The 20,613-nt window shown below is 35.7% G+C and overlaps 1 protein-coding gene across 5 annotated transcripts in view; it reads left to right on the top strand.

The window, feature by feature from the left end:
• NUF2 (NUF2 component of NDC80 kinetochore complex) overlaps nucleotides 1-20,613 on the top strand; it is a 38,318-nt gene that overhangs the window by 1,121 nt on the left and 16,584 nt on the right. For 3 of the 5 annotated variants that reach the window (XM_005203504.5, XM_005203505.5, XM_024988948.2), the window contains exons 2-9: nucleotides 2,901-3,035; nucleotides 4,570-4,644; nucleotides 5,594-5,670; nucleotides 6,168-6,229; nucleotides 15,250-15,347; nucleotides 16,503-16,576; nucleotides 18,788-18,884; nucleotides 20,000-20,062. In XM_005203504.5, the coding sequence (XP_005203561.1) occupies nucleotides 2,913-3,035; nucleotides 4,570-4,644; nucleotides 5,594-5,670; nucleotides 6,168-6,229; nucleotides 15,250-15,347; nucleotides 16,503-16,576; nucleotides 18,788-18,884; nucleotides 20,000-20,062 (669 nt within the window). In that variant the 5' untranslated portion in view covers nucleotides 2,901-2,912. Of the gene's footprint in view, nucleotides 1-2,893; nucleotides 3,036-4,569; nucleotides 4,645-5,593; nucleotides 5,671-6,167; nucleotides 6,230-15,249; nucleotides 15,348-16,502; nucleotides 16,577-18,787; nucleotides 18,885-19,999; nucleotides 20,063-20,613 lie in introns of all 5 variants that reach the window. The other 2 variants (XM_010802758.4, NM_001099011.1) reach the window with 1 other exon arrangement.

The following is a 20,613-nucleotide window of genomic DNA, read 5'->3' as shown; positions in this document are numbered from 1 at the left end:
GCCGTCTACGGGGACGCACAGAGTCGGACACGACTGAAGTGACTTAGCATACTTTATCTTACCAGAGAGCTCAAACTGGATTGGAAGGCCTCTCCACCTATCTTTTTCTCTCCCTCTCCTCCTTGTTCCATTCTCCCTCCTTCTCTCCACACACTCGTGAATAAATTGGAACTGAAATTGTACTATCAAAGAAAGATAGAAGTTAGATAGGAGAGGTGGTTTCAAAGGGAAACATTGGAAGTTTGGGAAATGTCCTGGAGGAGACTAACTTGTAACAGAAAATTGATTAGGTTATTAAATTGTGGAAGTTTTTCAAAGCCAAGCAGAAACATTTGAATTTGATGGGATGGGTAGAGCAAGTAATTATTTTTGTAAAGATGTTACCTGATGCATTTGTTGTTCTATGCAGATTAACCTGATAGCAAAGTGCTCAAGACTTTAGAAGGGAGAGATGTGTGATAATAATTATGAAGATATTGTATTTTGCACCTCTTTCTCTATTGGAATAATCTCTGATCCAGATATATTAATAATTTGTTTTGGAAAAATGACTTTTTCTGCAGTCTTTGGGCAATGATTTTTAAATCTGTGACTTAGATGAAAATACAGAATGCATATTAATGGTAAAAGGGACATATAACATGTGAGGTATCAGAATCTGGATACAAAAAGATTCTGACAGTAAGAGTTGGACTGTGAATAAAGCTGAGCGCCGAAGAATTGATGCTTTTGAACTGTGGTGTTGGAGAAGACTCTTGAGAGTCCCTTGGACTGCAAGGAGATCCAACCAGTCCATCCTAAAGGAGATCAGTCCTGGGTGTTCATTGGAAGGACTGATGGTGAGGCTGAAACTCCAATACTTTGGCCACCTCATGCAAAGGGTTGACTCATTGGAAAAGACCCTGATGCTGGGAGGGATTGGGGGCAGGAGGAGAAAGGGAGGACAGAGGATGAGATGGTTGGATGACATCACTGACTTGATGCACATAAGTTTGGGTGATCTCCCGGAGTTGGTGGTGGACAGGGAGGCCTGGCATGCTGTAATTCATGGGATTGCAAAGAGTCGGACATGACTGAGCAACTGAACTGAACTGAACTGATCTGATAGAAGGAAAGTCTGGAATTATGAAATTCAATAATAGGAAATGCAAATTATGAAATTCAATAGTATGAAATAGGAATAATGGGAAATTCAATCATAGGAAATACAAATCCTTAAGGTTCAATAATTAAGTTATGTAAAAAGAGCATGGAGAAGTCCTGGCTTGTGGACTACAAAGTCATGTAAGAAGTCGTGGAGAAGTGGGCTATGTTGAAAAAGTTCTGGGACTCAGAATCAGACGCACACACACACACATATGTTTGTCAGTAAGTGTTATAGTAGCATTAGATCAGCAGTGACTGTTGCCAACTATATTGATATTCCACCGTAATCAGACCATATCTGGAGTATTATGTTCAGTTTGAGCATTACATTTTAAGAAGACACTCATGAAATAGTTTTAGAGGAAAGTGAGCAGAATGATAGTTTCTAAAACAGTCATAAATGGAGTGGGTATTCTTAAACTATACTTACTTTAGATCAGAGAGGACTAAATAGAGAGATATGATAGCTTTCTTCACATTTTTGAAAGTGAAGTCATGTGACCAAGGATTAATAAATTCTATTTAGTTGTAGTGACAGGAAGTAGGACCAGAAGATGAGTTATAACAAATAGATTTCTGTATAGTATTAGAAAGAGTTATCTGATTATTAGAGCCATACTAAGGTGGACAAAAAGTTGCTTTGAGAGTGAATTCTGTGATGTTTTAAATTTTTAAGCAGAACTGGGAAGTTATTTGTCAATCACCTTTCAGGGTGTTTAGCAGCATGCTGGGGTTGCTACCCACTAGATTCCAGTAGCATCCTCAGTCTAGTGCTGACAACCAAAACTGTCTCCAAAACTGTGAGAGCAACTGCTCTAGGAGGACACAGGTGTGAATATTTCACTATTGAAGGACATTGTAGGGAGTGGTTTTTTTGTTATTTTGTTTTTCAAGTTCTCACTCTGGTGATTGGAAATCCTGTCAGTTACAGCTATTCATGGGCTTCCCTGGTGGCTCAGACGGTAAAGAATCTACCTGCAGTGCAGGTGACCTGTGTTCAATCCCTGGGTCAGGAAGATCCCCTGGAGAAGGGAATGGCAAGCCACTTCAGTATTCTTGCCTGGAGAATTCCATGGTCAGAGGAGCCTGGTGGACTACAATCCATGGTGTTGCAAAGAGTGATGATGACATGACTGACGACTTTTACTCACTTACAGCTATTCTATTCGTACTCTGTTTTTTTCTCTCTGGTCCTGCTTACATCTTAAACCTTATTAATCATCTCACTGTGTGTCATTAAATAGAATGTCAAATCAGAGTACAGTACAGCTTATTATTTATTTACCCTATGTTGCTGTTGTTTGTGTATAGATTCTACTGATAGTCCTACCTATATATTTTACTTTGAAGATTAATTCTCAGGATCTTATTGAACTCTGCCTCCCAAACTTTAAAAAAAAAAAAAAACCAAAAACATAGTTTCTTATCTGTGTGTTCAACCTAAGTCCTCTTTCCCATGAAAAAGAAAACAGTATTAGTTAAATTAGAAAATGACTGTGTTGCTTTAGAATAAAAGCTGTTTTAGAATATATATGTGTGTGTGTGTGTGTGTGTGGTGTGTGTGTGCGTGTGTTTATATTTGTTTTTAATGTCACCTTACTAGGATGTGTGACGGTTTTATGATAGCACCACCATACATTCAGCTCAACCCTGGCTTGTTAATTTTGTCCTTACATTTGTCAGCTTCCAGTTGGCGAGAACTGCTGGTTGTGCCATGTTTCTGACCTTTGTTTTTAATTCCTTCAAGCCAACAGGAGACTCCCAAGATGGAAACTTTGTCTTTTCCCAGATATAATGCAGCTGAAGTTGTGGTTCATATTCGAAACAAAATCTTAACAGGAGCCGATGGTAAAAACCTCTCCAAGAATGATCTTTCTCCAAATCCCAAGGTAAAACGTGGTTCTTTTTGCATGTGGTTAGTATACAGGCCACATGAGGTCTGTAATGTGTGGAGAAAGGCATGTATATCACTGTTTGATATAGGCTAGTAACTTTAATCCAGAGAAAATCTCTCAACTAGAGTTATTTTAAAATAACACTGTTTTTATGTGGGGCAACTTCTGCATTCCCATTAGGAATTCAAGTCTTTAATGCAGTTGTTTTCTTCCAAAAAAAGCTTCTAAACCATAGATGTATTACAGTATATTAAACTTTTTATTATGGACAGGGAGGCCTGGCCTGCTGCGATTCATGGGGTCGCAAAGAGTCGGACACGACTGAGTGACTGAACTGAACTGAACTGAAACTTTTTATTATTGGAGTAGTGGTCTGAAAGCATCATTTATTGGTAAAGCTTGAAGGAACTTACTCCAGGTGGTTTCCAATCACAAAAAGTGCTTAGAAGCAATCTTCTCGGGAAGCTTACAGATTAATTTTCTTGCATTATGCTCCAACGGGGAATTGACTTGTTTTGACAGGTGGTGTTTTTTTTATGTCTTTAGTTGTTAAATGCAAAAATGAACTATTCATGTGTCACAGAAAATCCCAAAGTCTCCTTCCATTTTCCTGTGTTCATCTTGAAGTGATAACATAATAAAACCTGGTTTAATGATGTAGAACTTAAACTTTTTGATCTTGATGACTCTTTAATCCTTTAAAATGGAAGGAATAATCTCAGAATAAACAAACTTGTTTGTATATGGATGAGAAAAGGTTCTATAGGCCAGTGTTTGGGAATTGCTGATTTAGAAGATGAAAGTTAAAAATCCCATACTATCCTATTAAATGTATACCTCCTGAATCATAGTAGTCCCTTAAACAGCTAAACATCTTAATTACCATCTGAGGCATCAACCAAGGTTTCCCATGTTCTTTTTAAAAACAAAACAAAACAAAAAATGCCCTCATTATTTTTGTCATATGTTTGATGACATGTTTTGAAAGACTACCCTATTCTTCCATTCCCTAATGTGGATAGATTGCCTGGATTGGATTTGAATATTCTTGTTATCATTCTGTGTATAAGCCTAAACAACTGATCTTATTGACCAGCACATATGACTTAGCAAATATGAGCAAACTGATGAGTATATAAGGTGTTTTAAAATATGTAAAAATTAAGGATGAGATGTATGGAGAGAGTAACATGGAAACTTACAATACCATATGTAAAATAGATAGCCAACGGGAATTTGCTGTATGACTCAGGGAACTCAAACAGGAGCTCTAACGATCTAGAGGGATAGGACGGGGAGGGGGGCTCAGGAGGGAGGGCACACGGGCGTACCTATGGCTGATTCTTGTTGATGTTTGACAGAAAACAGCAAAATTCTATAAAGCAATTATCCTTCAATTAAAAAATAAAGTGGCAAAAAAAAAATATTTCAAGGGAGACGGAGTAATGTTGTCACTGTTTGTATCCGTTAACTACAGTAATGGTGATAGTGGTACAGCAGAGTGTTAAAAGGCATTTTTCTGTTACAGCCTGAAGTCTTGCATATGATCTACATGAGAGCTTTACAGATTGTATATGGGATCCGACTGGAGCATTTTTACATGGTGGGTTTAAGATGAAGCAAAATTATGTTCTTTTGCTGCATTTCTCCTGCTCACATTGAGTATTGGTTTTCAGGATAGGAAGTTCTTCACTTTATTTTTAGCAAAATCAAAGGCTTATTTAAAGTTAATGTCATTTACAAAGGAATCTTAGGTGTAGTTACGATTTATATTGATAGCTTTACTAAGATGAAAACTATTACTGAAGACCTAGATAACACAAGTTATTGACTCCCTGCAGTTATTCACAGATTTACAGGCTTGTCTTCAGAGACTACAATAAGAAATAACAAAGTCTTCACAGATACTGTTCTCTTCTCAGGAAGGACTTCCAAATTAGAAAAATGCACTGAGATTGAAAACAGTTGAAATAAAGCAGTTGAGCTTTAAGCAAATTAGGTATTTCTAGTAGGAATATTATTTTTCTTAATCTTTCTTTACTATTATTGTTAAATCATCAGGGCATCAACTGAAGATGTACAAAAAAGCAATATCTGTAGAATCTCAATATATATTGTTTGAAAATCTAAGGGTTTGTTATTCATTTGCTATGAAACCTTATTAAGGCTTAGTTTCTTTGTCTATAAAATAAGGTTAGTACTCTGTCCTACTGTTGTTATAAAAATTAAGAAGGAATATATGTTAAGAATATATTTATAATTTAGCAGAGTACCTGATATTTAGCAAATGCTAACCATTACCCCTTTATTTTTTCATTCATTTAAACAGTCTTTATTGAGCACTCACTATGAACTGAGCATTATTAAAATTAGTGACATGTCTAGTTTTGTGCCAGGATCTGCATTGCTTGTTTAAATTAATGATAGTAAGCAGCAGCAGCAAGTTAATATATTTTGATTTTAATCTGTGATTAAACTTTCTTGAGGTTGAAAATTTTTCTCATTTTGTCTGATCAATTTGTAACTTGGATTTTGTGATGCATTACGTTTAGATGCCAGTGAACTCTGAAGTCATGTATCCACATATAATGGAAGGCTTCTTACCAGTCAGCAATTTGTTTATCCATTTGTAAGTAGAGAGTCATTATTTTCTTAGTCCACATTCATATTTACATTACATTTGGCTTTCTTAAAGACATGATTTTCTTTGGAAAGGAATTTCTACCATTTTTCTCTCTACTCCCTCCCATAAACATTCAAAATTGTACATTTCCAGCAAATACAGCTAACTGCCCCCACTTCAGTTCTTTCAGTTGATGTATTAAGATACTGTGAGTCTAAAAGTATTAGTTTTGCATCTTAGAGAGTCCTAGTACTTCCAAGAGTGTGTGTTGTTTATTAGACTCTATAACTATACCTTCGTATTACATGAATACTTGTGTAATATACAGAAAAAGTAGGTTTCAGTGCTATATGATTATGTATTGTAGTAGACTTCTGACTCTGTCCTTTGACATTGAGAAATATATCCAGAAATCTTTCTGATAAAAAGATGTTTATCCTGTTTGACTTAGTATGTAATTCAAAAGATACTTTTCAATATACTTGCTCCACTTTATTTTCAAGGGACTCATTTCTGCCCATCTGTCGGGTGAATGACTTTGAGATTGCTGATATTCTATATCCAAGTAAGTGAAAATTAAAACAATTTCTAATGTTTGGCCTTAATCTAACATTTTACCTTTCTATCAATAATGTGAAAAAAGAAAGACTTAAAGGAACTTGGATTTAGAAAGTGTGTCTTGATTCTCAAGGATGAACTTTTTAATATCCCATTATTGGACATTTTTCCTTTATAAAGTCACAGAAAAGCTGTTTTTTTGGTTAATTTTTCTTAACTCCTTACATTTGAAAATGTTCTGTAAATTTGAGATTATGAATGCAAACAATATGCAAGCTGTGGTGTTGCATAATGAATTAATCATACCAGTTTTATCAAATATCATAATTACTTTTTACCTTGAAGAAAACACCTTTTAACACTGATAATCATGATAATCATTATATTATATTAAAATGTAAAGTTCTCCTAATTTTGTGTCTCTTAATTTATTTGACTCTTTAGCATTTACAAATCAAGTTATTTTATGTTTCAAGATATTAGGTGTACTATATAAAAATTTATTTTTTATCCCATTTTGGATCTCTTTTTGTTGTTTATTGGCATATAAATTATAGAAAATAAAAATTCACTAATTTTAAATGCATAACTGAATAAATCTTAGCAAATGTGTATAGTAATATAACCAGCACCACAGTCATGACCCCTCAAAGTTCCCTTATATCCCTTTGCAGTTAGGTTTCTTTGGTCATGCACTTAACCTGCAAGAACTAATCTACTTTTTATCACTATAATATTTTGACTTTTCAGAACCTCATGTAATTGAAATCATATAGACTATAGTCTTTTGTGTCTGGCTTCTTTAATTTAGCATAGTGCTTTTGAGATTTGTCCATGTTATTGCATTTATTAGTACTTTGTCCTTTTATTTTAGAGTAGCAGTCTATCATAAGTATACAGTTTATTTATCCATTGTCCAGTTGGTAAGACATTTGAATTGCTTCCAGTTTTGGCTGTTGTGTATAAAGTTGCTGTGAACATTAGTGTACAAATCTGTGTATGCACATATTTTCATTTCTATGGATAAAGGTTGCTGTTGTTGTTCAGTTGCTCAGTCTTGTCTGACTCTTTGTGACCTCATGGACTACAGCACACTAGGCTTCCCTGTCCTTCACCATCTCCCAGAGCTTGCTCAAACTCATGTCCATGGAGTCAGTGATGCCATCCAACCATCTCGTCCTCTGTCGTCCCCTTTTCTTCCTGCTTTCAATCTTTCCCAGCATTGGGGTCTTTTCTAATGAATCGACTTATCACATCAGGTGGCCAAAGTATTGGAGCTTCAGCTTCAGCAGCAGTCCTTCCAATGAATAGTTAGGACTGATTTTCTTTAGGATGCACTGCTTTGATCTCCTTGCAGTCCACGGGACTCTCAAGAGTCTACTCCAACACCACAAATCAGAAGCATCAATTCTTCGGCATTCAGCCTTCTTTATGGTCCATCTCTCACATCCATATATGACTACTGGGAAGACCATAGCTTTGACTATATATATCTTTGTTGTCAAAGTGTTTTCTCTAATTTTTAATATGCTGTCTAGGTTGCTCATAACTTTTCTTCCAAGGAGCAAGTGTCTTTCAATTTTGTGGCTACAGTCACCATCTCCAGTGATTTTGGAGCCCAAGAAAATAAAGCCTGTCACTGTTTCCATTCTTTCCCCATCGTTTGCCATGAAGCTATGGGACCGGATGTAATGATCTTGGGTTTTTGAATGTTGAGTTTTAAGCCAGCTTTTCACTCTCCTCTTTCACCTTCATCAAGAAACTCTTTAGTTCCTCTTCACTTTCTGCCATAAGAGTGGTGTCATCTGCATATCTGAGGTTATTGATATTTCTCCTGGCAATCTTCATTCCAGCTTGTGCTTCATCCAGCTCGGCATTTCACATGATGTACTCTGCATATAAGTTAAATAAGCAGGGTGACAATATACAGCCTTGACGTACTCCGTTTCCTATTTGGAATCAGTCTGTTGTTACATGTTCAGTTCTAACTGTTGCTTCCTGACCTGCATACAGATTTCTCAAGAGGCAGGTCAGGTGGTCTGGTATTCCCATCTCTTTCAGAATTTTCCACAGTTTATTGTGATCCACACAGTCAAAGGCTTTGGCATAGTCAATAAAGCAGAAATCGATGTTTTTCTAGAACTCTCTTGCTTTTCCCATGATTCAGCAGATGTTGGCAATTTGATCTCTGGTTCCTCTACCTTTTCTAAAACCAGCTTGAGCATCTGGAAGTTCACGATTCACGTATTGCTAAAGCCTGGCTTGGAGAATTTTGAGCATTACTTTACTAGTGTGTGAGATGAGTGCAATTGTGTGGTAGTTTGAGCATTCTTTGGCATTGCCTTTCTTTGGGATTGGAATGAAAACTGACCTTTTCCAGTCCTGTGGGCACTGCTGAGTTTTCCAAATTTGCTGGCATATTGAGTGCAGCACTTTCACAGCATCATCTTTCAGGATTTGGAATGGCTCAACTGGAATTCCATCACCTCCACTAGCTTTGTTCATAGTGATGCTTCCTAAGGTCCACTTGACTTCGCATTCCAGAATGTCTGGCTCTAGGTGAGTGATCACACCATCATGATTATCTGGGTTGTGAAGATCTTTTTTGTATAGTTCTTCCATGTATTCTTGTCACCTCTTCTTAATATCTTCTGCTTCTGTTAGGTCCATACCATTTCTGTCCTTTATCGAGCCCATCTTTGCATGAAATGTTCCCTTGGTATCTCCAATTTTCTTGAAGAGATCTCTAATCTTTCCCATTCTGTTGTTTTCCTCTATTTCTTTGCATTGATTACTGAGGAAGGCTTTCTTATTTCTCCTTGCTATTCTTTGGAACTCTGTATTCAGACAGGATAAATACTAAAAGTAGAAATGCTGGTTTACACAGTAAGCACATGCTTAACCTTTTAGGAAACTCCAAACTGTTCTTCTAAGTGGCTGTATCGTTATGCTCTAGTGCATTGCCGTTGGCAGTATGTGATAGTTTCAATTCCTCTACATCCTTCTTGTACTCGATACTGTAGGTTTTTAATTTGACATGCTAAAGGCTGTCTCTGGGTTTCCCAGGTGGCACAGTAGTAAAGAATCCACCTGCTAATGCAGAAGACACAAGTACATGGGTTTGATTCCTGGGTCAGGGAAGATCACGTGGAGTAGGAAATGACAACCCACTCCAGTATTCTTGCCTGGAAAATTCCATGGACAAAGAAGCATGGTGGGCTACAGTACAGGGATCACAAAATGTGGGACATGACTGAGCCCACATGCACGCAAAGATTGTCTAGTTATATTTCATGGTTTCAACTCACATCTCCCTCATGGCTAGATAATAATGAGAAAACTTTCATATGCTTATTTGCTATCCATATATCTTTGGTGAAGTATCTATTTGAATTAGTTAGCTACTTTTAAAAAATTGAATTGTTTGTCTTATGATTGAGTTGGAAGATTTCTTCAGTATTTTGGAAACAAGTGGTTTATCAGATACGTGTTATACAGATTTTTCCCTTGGTCTGTTACTTGCTTTTTCAGTTTCATAACCATGTCTTTTCAAAAGCAAGATGTATTTCATTTTTGAATATTCTAACTGATATTTTTTCTTTTGTCATTCATAAAACTATTTTTTGCATTTTTTCAGAAAATCTTGGCCTCAAGGATTTATTTGGCTAAATTTTACTCCTTTATTTTGCTGTAAGTGTATTATAGTTTCAACCTTTATTATTTAATGCCTAAATTTTTGAATATCATGTGAGGCAAAGGGCAAGGTTCATTTTTTTCCTTTATGCATGTGATTCTCGAAGTATTCTAGCATCACTCATTGAAAAGTTTATCCTTTTGCCATTGAACTACCCTGGCACTTTTGTCAAAAGTAATTGATTCTGCACATCTATTAGGATGGCAGAAATCTAAAACACTGACAATACCAAATGCAGCTGAGGAAGGATATGGAGCAACAGGAACTTTTATTTATCGCTTGTGGGAATGCAGCCTTGGAACACAGTTGTCAGTTTCTTACAAAGCTAAGGGTATTCTTACTGTATGATCTAATAGTCATGTGCCTTGGTATTTATCCAAACATCTAGAAAGCTCATGTCCACACAAAAACCTGCTAACATCTTTTTGCAGCTTTATTCATAATTGTCAAAACCTAGAAGCAAGCAAGACATCCTTCAGTAGGTGAATGGTGAAATAGTACATCAAGCCAGGGGAATAGTACTTAGTGCTATAAAGAAGTGAGTTATGAAGCAATAAAAAGACATCAGGAATCTCAGATGCGTATCACTGAGTATAAGACGTCAGTCTGCAAATGCTATTTGCAGTACTATTATAATTATGCAGTACTATTACTATTATGACAATCTGAAAAAGACAAAAACTATGAAGATAGTAAAAAGATCATTGTTTGCCAGGGACTCTGGGGGGAGAAAGAATAGATAGCCAGGGCAGAGAGGATTTTTTACAGCAGTGAAACTATCCTGTATCATACTGTAGTTATACAGTGTTATATTTGTGTCATTATACCTTTGTCATATATATGAAACTTAGAAAGAAGGTAACGATAACCCTGTATGTGAGACAGCAGAAGAGACACAGATGTATAGAACAGTCTTTTGGACTCTGGGAGAGGGATGATATGGGAGAATGGCATTGAAACACGTATAATATCATATGTGAAACAGATCACCAGTCCAGGTTCGATGCCTGAGACATGGTGCTCAGGGCTGGTGCACTGGGATGACCCTGAGGGATGGGATGGGGAGGGAGGAGGGAGGGGGGTTCAGGATGGGGAACACATGTACACCCGTGGCTGATTCATGTCAATGTATGGCAAAGCCAATACAATATTGTAAAGTAAAAATAAATAAATAAAAAGGCCTATACCTTTGTCAAAATCCATAGAATGTACAGATTTATACGTACATTCCAAGAGTGAATTCTGATGTAAACTATGAACTTTGACTAATAATGACATGTCAGTATAGGTTCATCTTTTGTCACAAATGTACCACTCAGGTGGGGGATGTTGATAGTGGAGTAGGCTATATCAGGACGTGGAATACATGGAAACTCTACTTTCTGCTTAACTTTTCTGTGAACCTAAAGCACGCTAAAGATCCTGCATTAAAAAGTCAGTTAATATATATATATTTCTGGCTGCATTCTTTGCTCCGTTGATCTCTATGTCTGTTTCTGCACTAACCATACTGCCTTGATTACTTTAGCCTTTATAGTAAGTCTGGAAATCAGGCAGTGTTTAAGTTCTCCAACATTGTTCTCTATTTCATAATTGTTTTAGTTATTTTGGACTTTTGTATTTTCATATAAATTTTAGAGTTAGCCGGTCACTTTTATGCTCCTCTACCCTCCATAATCTCCTAGAATTTTGACTGAGATTACTTTGAATGTATAGTTCATTTGGTGGATAATTGAGACAACTTGATAATATTAGGTCTTGTAATCCAAGTGTATTTACCTCCATTTATTTAGGTTGTCTTTAATTTTTCATGACTATGTTTTATTATTTTCAGAGTACAGGTCATATACATTTTGTTAAATTTATCTGTAAGTGATGTATATTTCTTTCAGTTTAAATTTTGAATTGATTGGTCATTACTAGTGTAGAGAGACAATTGATTTTTACATGTTGACCTTATTTCTAATACATTTTTAGAATAGATTCCTTAGGGTTTTCTACACTGGCAGTCCAGTTATTTGAGAACAAAGACAGTTTTACATCTTGCCAATCTAGATGTATTTTACTTATTATTCTTTCCTTCTGCAGTGGCTAGGACTTCTAGCATAATGTTGAATAAAATGTTGAGAGTATGCATCATTGTTATTCCTGTTCTTCAGGGGAAAGCATTTAGGCTTTCATCAGGAGGTGTGTTAGTTATAGGATTTTCTTAGATGGCCTTTATCAGGGTAAGTAACTTCTCTTTGCATTTTGTATCATGAGTGGGTGTTCACTTTTGTTAAATTTCTGCTCTGCATCTAATGAGAAAATCATGTGAGTTCTCTTCTTCAGTCTAGTGGATTACATTGTTTGATTTTTTAATGTTAAGACAACTTTGTATTCAGGATGAACCCCATTTGGTTATGATACAGTGTTTTTTAACATATTGCTGAATTTGATTTGCTAATATTTTGTTGTGTTTTTGTGGTCATGTTCATGAGAGCTATTGGTCTGTATTTTTTTTGTAATGCCACTGCAGTGACAAATTTGGATATCAAGATTTTGCTGGCCTTTCAAGATGAGTTTATAGAGATTCCCTCTTTCATTTCCAGAAATAGTTATGTAAAACTTGTATTCTTTCTTTCTTAAATGTTCGATAGAATTCACCAGTGAATCCAACTGGGATTGGAGTTTTCTCTGTGAATTATTAATTAATTTATTTTTTTTAATAAATAAAGGATTATGCTGGTTATTTCCAGAGCTACTAAATGAGCTTCTGTAGGTTACCTTTTTCTGAGAGTTTATCTATTTACTTTAAATGGGCAGATTTATTAACATAACATTGCTCATATTTTTCCAGAATCATTGAACAGTCTTTGGGGTCAGCAGTGATGTCTCTCTCTCATTTTGACATTAATAATTTGTTTCTTCATTCATTCACTTTTCCCTGATCAATCTGGCTAGAGGTTTATCAATTTTGCTGATCTTTTGAAAGAACCAGCTTTTTGTCTCACTAATTTTTAGGTATTTTATTTCTGTGTTTTGTTTTATTGGTTCTTGTGCTCATTGTTATTCCTTCTTTTTTCATGCTTACTTTGGGTTTTCTTTTCTTTCTTTTTTCCTCCAGCCTTTTAAAGATGAAGCTGAGGCCATCAATTGAGACCTTTCTTCTTTCCTAACATAGATGTTTAGTGCTATAAATTTCCCTCTAGCTTTGCTTTAGCTGCATCCCATGAGCTTATTATAGATGTTTGTGTGATAGTTTCAATTCCTCTACATTTCTTTGGATTTCACACACACACACACACACATGCATTTGTGATTATAAATTTAATTTTGTCTTCAACAGAGTAGTCCTGTGACACTCTGGCTTCGGGAATTGAGGCCACATCCCTTCTGAGATATCTTTTCTTTTTGGAAGTTATTTCAGGATTATCATTGGTCAAAGATCAATTTTTATCTAAATGCCTAATTTTTATAGTTCTTAGATCAAATATATAGTTTAAAATAAAAATCCTTATGGCAATGGGTCCAAGATTTAGAGTTCTCAGAGGAGATTATTTCCTCACAGAGACAATGCAAAAACACTACTAACTTTGTCATTTCCCTGCATTTCCCCCCCTTAATCTACCATTTCACTAAGGACGTAGCCTTTCTAGAGTCCCACATCTTTTAGGGACCTCAGCTCCAGTTCCCTGTGTCATGTGAGTCCAAGGTGTGATCAGCTGTTTCTTCATGAAAGTTAATAATCCAGACTAACTGCTTACTGAGCCTGGAGTTATTCTCTCTTGATTCTCATGTCTGGCTGTTTTTAATAAGACTTTCTCTTTATCACAAGTTTGCAGCAATTTGATTATCATGTGCCTTTGAAGATTTTATTTTTGTCCCCCTTCCTTAGATATGTTTATAGTTCCTTGGATATGTTTATGTGTATGTGTTAGTCACTCAGTCGTGTCCAACTCTCTGTGACATCATAGACTGTAGCCCTCCAGGCTCCTCTGTCCATGGAATTCTCCTGGCAAGAACAATGGAGTCGCTTGCTATTTCCTCCTCCAGGGGATCTTCCTGACCCGAAGATTGAACCCACATCTCTTGCATTGCAGGCAGATTCTTTACCATCTGAGCCACCAGGGAAGCCTGGATATGTTTATAGTTTCTGTCAAATTTGGAAAATATTTGGCTATTCTATAAAAGTTTTTTCTACTGTTCCTTTTTGTAGGACTCTAATTACACATTTATTATGCTGCTTGATATTGTCCTTAAGTTCCTAAATACTCTATTCATCTTTTTCTCTCTGGCTTTCATTTTAGATAGCTTTTATTGCTATGTTTTCAGTTTCACTAATCCTTTCATCTGTATATATAATCTGCCCTTAATCCTATCTATTGTATTTTTCATCTCAGGTATTTTATTTTTCAACTGTAAAAGTTCCATTTGGGTCTCTCTCCTTTCTGTCCTTATAATGCTATTGCTTTTCTGAACCTTCCTGAACAAACAGAATGTATTTATAGACCATATTCATGAAGACTGAGTCAAGAAGATAGAGTTTTTATATATTCTAGCTTCCTTGGCCTCTTTAAACTTTAAAAATCCTAATTTTTTGTTCTCTCCAAACTCTAAATTCTGTTTTCATGTCTCAGCAATACCCAAGAGTTCTGTTTGTGATCTCCCCCAGGATATAGCCTAAAAATTCACTCAAGTGGTAGGCTAGTGCATTAGTAGGGTTCAACTCATTTACCTTTCTTGGAAATTGCTATTGTATGTTACTTATAGTTCAGTGTCTACACTGAGAAGGCAATGGCACCCCACTCCAGTACTCTTGCCTGGAAAATCCCATGGACGGAGGAGTCTGGTGGGCTGCAGTCCATGGGGTCGTGAAGAGTCGGACACGACTGAGCGACTTCACTTCCGCTTTTCACTTTCACGCTTTGGAGAAGGAAATGGCAGCCCACTCCAGTGCTCTTGCCTGGAGAATCCCAGGGACGGTGGAGCCTGGTGGGCTGCTGTCTATGGGGTCGCACAGAGTCGGACACGACTGAATCGACTTAGCAGTAGCAGCAGTGTCTACAGCTTGTTATTTTATACTTTTTATCTGCTTTTCTGGTTGTTTAGGATGGGATAGTATATCTGGTCTCTGTTCTCTCATGGCCAAAAATGCTTTTTGTTTTTTGGGGTTTTTTTTAATTTAGATAATTGGGATCATTAAGTTAGAGCAGATATTCTGTACTTTGGTTAATTAGCATACAAATACTTTTGTTCTGTATACTATAAGCAGAATATATGGTGGGAGAAAATAAATTTTCACTTTTCTTCTTTCAAAGATTTATTTAAGGAGGCTTGCTTTCTATTTTTAGAGGCAAAACGGACAACTCGGTTTTTAAGTGGCATTATCAACTTTATTCACTTCCGAGAAGCATGCCGTGAGACATATATGGAATTTCTTTGGCAATATGTAAGATTCAAATGTATTTTGGGATCATATACCAGTTCAGTAACATCATTTATACACCAATAGTATGTCTTGAAATGATTGATACAGATAACTAATTTTTTATGGCCATTAGAATCAAATTTACATATTATATTTGTATGAAATTTTAAATTTAGTGAGTTTATCTCAGAATGAGATTTTCTTTTATATTTGGTATCATTAGGGAGAGGCTGGGTTTTTTATTTAAATTTTGTACCTGGGACTCCTTTTCCTTTATTAGGAAATGGAGGGGAAGACAATAGTGATAATCAAATTCTTTTTCTTTAGAGTTTAATAGATAGTGTAATGTTCTTTAAATAATTGAGAAATTTGAAGTTTATATTTGCTTTCTAAATAATGGCCTAATTAGGTGTTTTGTTCTGTTCATCTGTTTGCTCAGCATTGCATTATAAGAGTCAAATAAATCACTTTAAACTCCTTTCACCAACAATTTAGAGAATTTGGAAAGATTTTGGGTCATCTGTGTGATTTGTTCCCATCTGCCCTCAGTTTGGGGTACCATACTTTTAGAAAAGCACTTGGGTAACACCAGAGAATTAGTACTTAGACAAGTGAGCTACATAGATAAATATTTCCTTATACAAATCATGATCAGCCTATACCACCTAAACATCAAATACTTTCCAAAGCATACAGATGTGTGTGCCAACACATACTAACACACAATTTTGCTTGGCTAATTTCTCATTTTTTTTAAGATATGGCTCAGAGTTCTATCATTTCTGTGAACCCTCTGTGATACTCCTTCCCAGACATTACCCAAGTTGGGTTGAATGTCATTATATTCAGTCCTATGACAAGTTGTATATATTTATTTTTCTGACTCGTTAAAGAGACTGAACTATGTAAATCCAGGGACTAAAAGTTAGTCTTCTTGGGAGTTATTCCTGGTACCTAGCACCATGATTAACTGTGTTAATAAGAACTCAACATTTGTATGTTGAATAAGTAAAGAAATTTCTAACTCATTAGTTATAGGTGCCTAATTCTTTCTTAAATTTCTTAATTCTCATGGTGGAAGTTGTAGAGTGTGCAAGTACTGGTGGATATTTTTTAAACACATCACTGATTATGTTGAAAAATGTTGATATTAAATTGTTAAAATTGCTTTAATAGAAATCTTCTGTGGACAAAATGCAGCAGTTAAATACTGCACACCAGGAGGCATTAATGAAATTGGAGAGACTTGAGTAAGTAGGAAATTTACAAATAAAATGCAATTTCAAAATGCAAAATGAAGGTAGAGTATTTTACAATCTACAGTCTACTTCATCTCTTTTATCTTACTTACTAAATAGAGTGTTTAATTAAATTGACCTTTTTTGAAGAAGAAAAACTAGTGTGTGCTTCCTTTAACTCTTAATATACACATAGTGTATTCTTTTATTTTTTTCTTGTTGTTAGTGCATTAGCCAGACATGTTTAGAGCCATTAACCAACTCTCCTAAATTATATCTAGTGGTATTTATCTTATGTGTAAGCAGTAACTGACAGGATTCTCTTTCTTCCTTCAGATCAGTTAATTCTTTAAAATTTTTATTCCTTCAACAGAGGTTTATTGTTTAGTTTGTTTTGTTTTGACTTAAAGGTCAGATAGGAGAAGAAATCATTCAAGGGTTATAATTCTTGGCTTTATATATATTGATTTTGAACAAAAGAATTTTTTTATCCCTTCTAATATGTTGATGCTTTGGGTTTTTCTGTTTCAGTTAAAAACTTTGTTTTTAGCCTGCTCTGGCATAAATTGCCTTTAGAGACAGCCCATTTCCTTCTCCAGGGGATCTTCCTGACCCAGGGATTGAACCCGGATCTCCCGCATTGTAGCAGATGCTTTACCGTCCGGGCCACCAGGGAAGTTAGAGACAGCAGTAAACTGAAAAGACTGGGAGTAGGAGGCCAATAATAACATTTAAGATGGCAGATTTGTACAGTGTTCAAATATCAACAACCTCAGATATCCAGATAATATGACTATAATGGCAGAAAGTAAAGAAGAACTAAAGAGCCTGTTGACAAGGGTGAAAGAGAAGAGTGAAAAAGCTGGCTTAAAACTCAACATTTAAAACGTTATGGCATCTGACCCCATCACTTGATTTCAAATAGAAGAGGAAAAGTGGGAGCAATGACAGACTTTATTTTCTTGGGCTCCAAAATCACTGTGGATGGTGACTGCATCCATGAAATTAAAAGATGTTTGTTCCTTAGAAGGAAAGCTATGACAAACTAGACAGAGTATTAAAAAGCAAAGACATCACTTTGCTGAGAAATGTTTGTAAAGTCAAAGCTGTGTTTTTTCCAGTAGTCATGTATGAATGTGAGAGTTGGGCCATAAAGAAGGCTGAGCACCGAAGAATTGATGCTTTCAAATTATGGTGCTAGAGAAGACTCTTGAGAGTTCCTTGGACTGCAAAGAGATCAAACAAGTCAAGGAAATCAACCCCAAATATTCATTGGAATGACTGAAGCTGAAGTTCCAACACTTTGGTCACATGATGCAAAGAGTCAATTCATGGAAGACTGATGCTCAGAAAGATTGAAGCAAAAGGAGAAGGGGATGGTAGGGAATGAGATGGCTAGCATCACGGACTCAATGTACGTGAATTTGAGCAAACTCCAAGAGACAGTAGAGAACAGGCGAGCCTGGCTTTCTACAGTCCAGGGGCTCCCAAAGAGTTGGACATGACTTAATGACTGAACAACAACAAAATTTATGATAAACCAAGTCAAAAGAGAAATGGCAAACTGGAAGTGAAATTTGCAACATTTGCAGCAAAGCGTTTCAATCTCTAATAATGCCCATGTAGTATTCCTAAAATACAAAGAACTACAAACTGATGGGAAAATATAATTTTAAAAATGGGCAAGGAATTTACAGAGGATTAAGTGCAAATACTAATTAAAAATATGTAAAAATCATTAAACTCAATAGCAGTCAAGGAAATGAAAATTAAAGTAACAATTCTATACCACATATCACATATCAAAAACTAAAGTTGAGAGCATTCATATGGAAGAGACTAGAACATGTGAAAGTGCTCTTAGGAAGGATTTGTGGAGCAAAACAAATGGATGATACAGTAGAGAGATGTGAGGAAGTGAGAGCCACAGAAAGATGGACTCAGCACTAAAATTAGGAGTGGAGTTAGGGTAGATGTGTATGCAGATGAGTCCATACATAGATTGGTGGCAGAAATTTAGAGTTCATCTGATTTTTATTTTTGCTGGATCACAGAGTCCAGGTCATGGATTTTAAATTATTGTCATGTGGAAGGATGAGAATTCAGAAACATGAAAGCAGATAGTTTTTTTTCACTTAAGTTGTTGAAGAGCAGAGACCTTTTTTGGACTTTCTAGGTTAAGAACTTGATATATCTTATTTTAACTTACTTTGTTGTGTTCAGTTCTGTTCCAGTTGAAGAGCAGGCAGAGTTCAAGCAGCTTTCAGATGATATTCAGGAGCTGCAGCAATCGCTGAATCAAGAGTTTCGTCAAAAAACGGTATCTAAGCAGGGTACCCAAACCCGGTGCCCGGGTATCCAGCCTGGAGGAATGGGGTGGAGACGGAAATGAGGGGGTTTGGGATGGAGGGGCACACGTATACCTATGGCCGATTCAGACTGGTGTATGGCAGAAACCATCACAATATTGTACAGTAATTATCCTCCAATTAAATAAATAATAATAATATATATATTTTATATATATTTACGTATATAAAAAATAATAAAATAAATAAAAACGGTGTCTATTGTTAGACATCTTAAATCTTTTTCAAAAGTTTTTTGTATATGTGATATGGAGGGGCCAACAGCACATTACTTTCAGTTACTAAACAAATAGGATATATTGTTCACCTTACAATGAATATATATTTCTGTTGTCCAGGTCAACAGAATTTTAAGTATTGATGGTGTCAAGGGTATATGCTATCTTGTTGACTAGAATTAAGATTTTTTTCTGTATCTAATCCTGATGTTTGTAAATTGTGCACCGAGGCACCCTGGGTGCCACAGCAAGCCCTCAAGGGTGCTTCAGGATATTTTAAATTTTAAAGGAAAACAACATTCAGCATCTGTCATACACTGCTTGAATATCTAGCTCAAGGCGGTTCACAGTTTCAACAAGAACTCGTGTTACCTTCCTTTCATATCTTTTGAACCTGGGTTTTTGGCTTTTGCCATAATAAAAAGCAAGTGCTGTGTGAATATTATCATGCAATAGGAAATGAGAATTGCCTGTGACCCATGGTTCTAAGATGTGTACAGTACTCAGTTTTACAGTATACCATACCCATCCAATTTGGAAGTAGTTGTAGCTGTTTAAGAATAAAATAAAAATAGTATTTTTCTTTCAATTTGCATGTATTACTTTTTCAAGGGGCTACTAAGTTGTTAGGACATAAATACTCAGTTATTTGAATTTAATGACCCAAATAAGGATCTGTTAGGGGTTTATTATGGCCTTAGGGTCATAATGAACAGAGAAAGTTTGAGAATTATCTGGTCTAATCTGTTTAATTCCTCTACTTTCTGACTTCTGTTTTGTGAAAAAGCATTGACTAAATTTAAATCTGTTTCAATCACTGTAAAATAGTTGTTTGCTTTTTTCCCTAGATAGTGCTGCAAGAGGGAAATTCACAAAAGAAATCAGATATTTCAGAGAAAACCAAGCGTTTGGTAAGCATCTTTTCATTTAACTAGCATTTAAGGTTTGAATCTTGTGTGTAGGAGTATTTTAACTGTGCATTATTATTAAATGTTTCTCTCTTTCTTCCCTTTAAGTGAAGCTAATTTAACTTTTTCCAATAGAATAGATGACTATTGTTTTAAAAAATACAGAAACACAGAAATGCATGACAAAAGTAAAAATCACCTGCAAATTCACCAGATACATGTCACAGATTACATTTCTCTAAGCAAATATACATATATATTTGTAATTTTACATAAATGATATTATACTCTATGTGACTCAAACCTTTTTTTCACTTTATAGTATAAATAGTTATCATATCTATATAGATCTCCATTATTTTGATAACTGCACCTTAATGTCGATCCTGTGTCCTATTGATAGACATTCACATTGCTTCTAACTTTTTTGCTATTGAACAATAGCATACGTGTGCTACACACCTATACATGTACATGTATATTTGCCCACCAGGCTGCTTTTTATCTTAGTAGATTCCTAAATGTAGGGTTTTGGGGCTAAAGAGAATTACACT

The sequence above is a fragment of the Bos taurus genome, chromosome 3, assembly GCF_002263795.3.
Source record: "Bos taurus isolate L1 Dominette 01449 registration number 42190680 breed Hereford chromosome 3, ARS-UCD2.0, whole genome shotgun sequence".
Taxonomy (NCBI): Eukaryota; Metazoa; Chordata; class Mammalia; order Artiodactyla; family Bovidae; genus Bos; species Bos taurus.
This window is presented reverse-complemented; position numbering and strand designations above follow the sequence as displayed.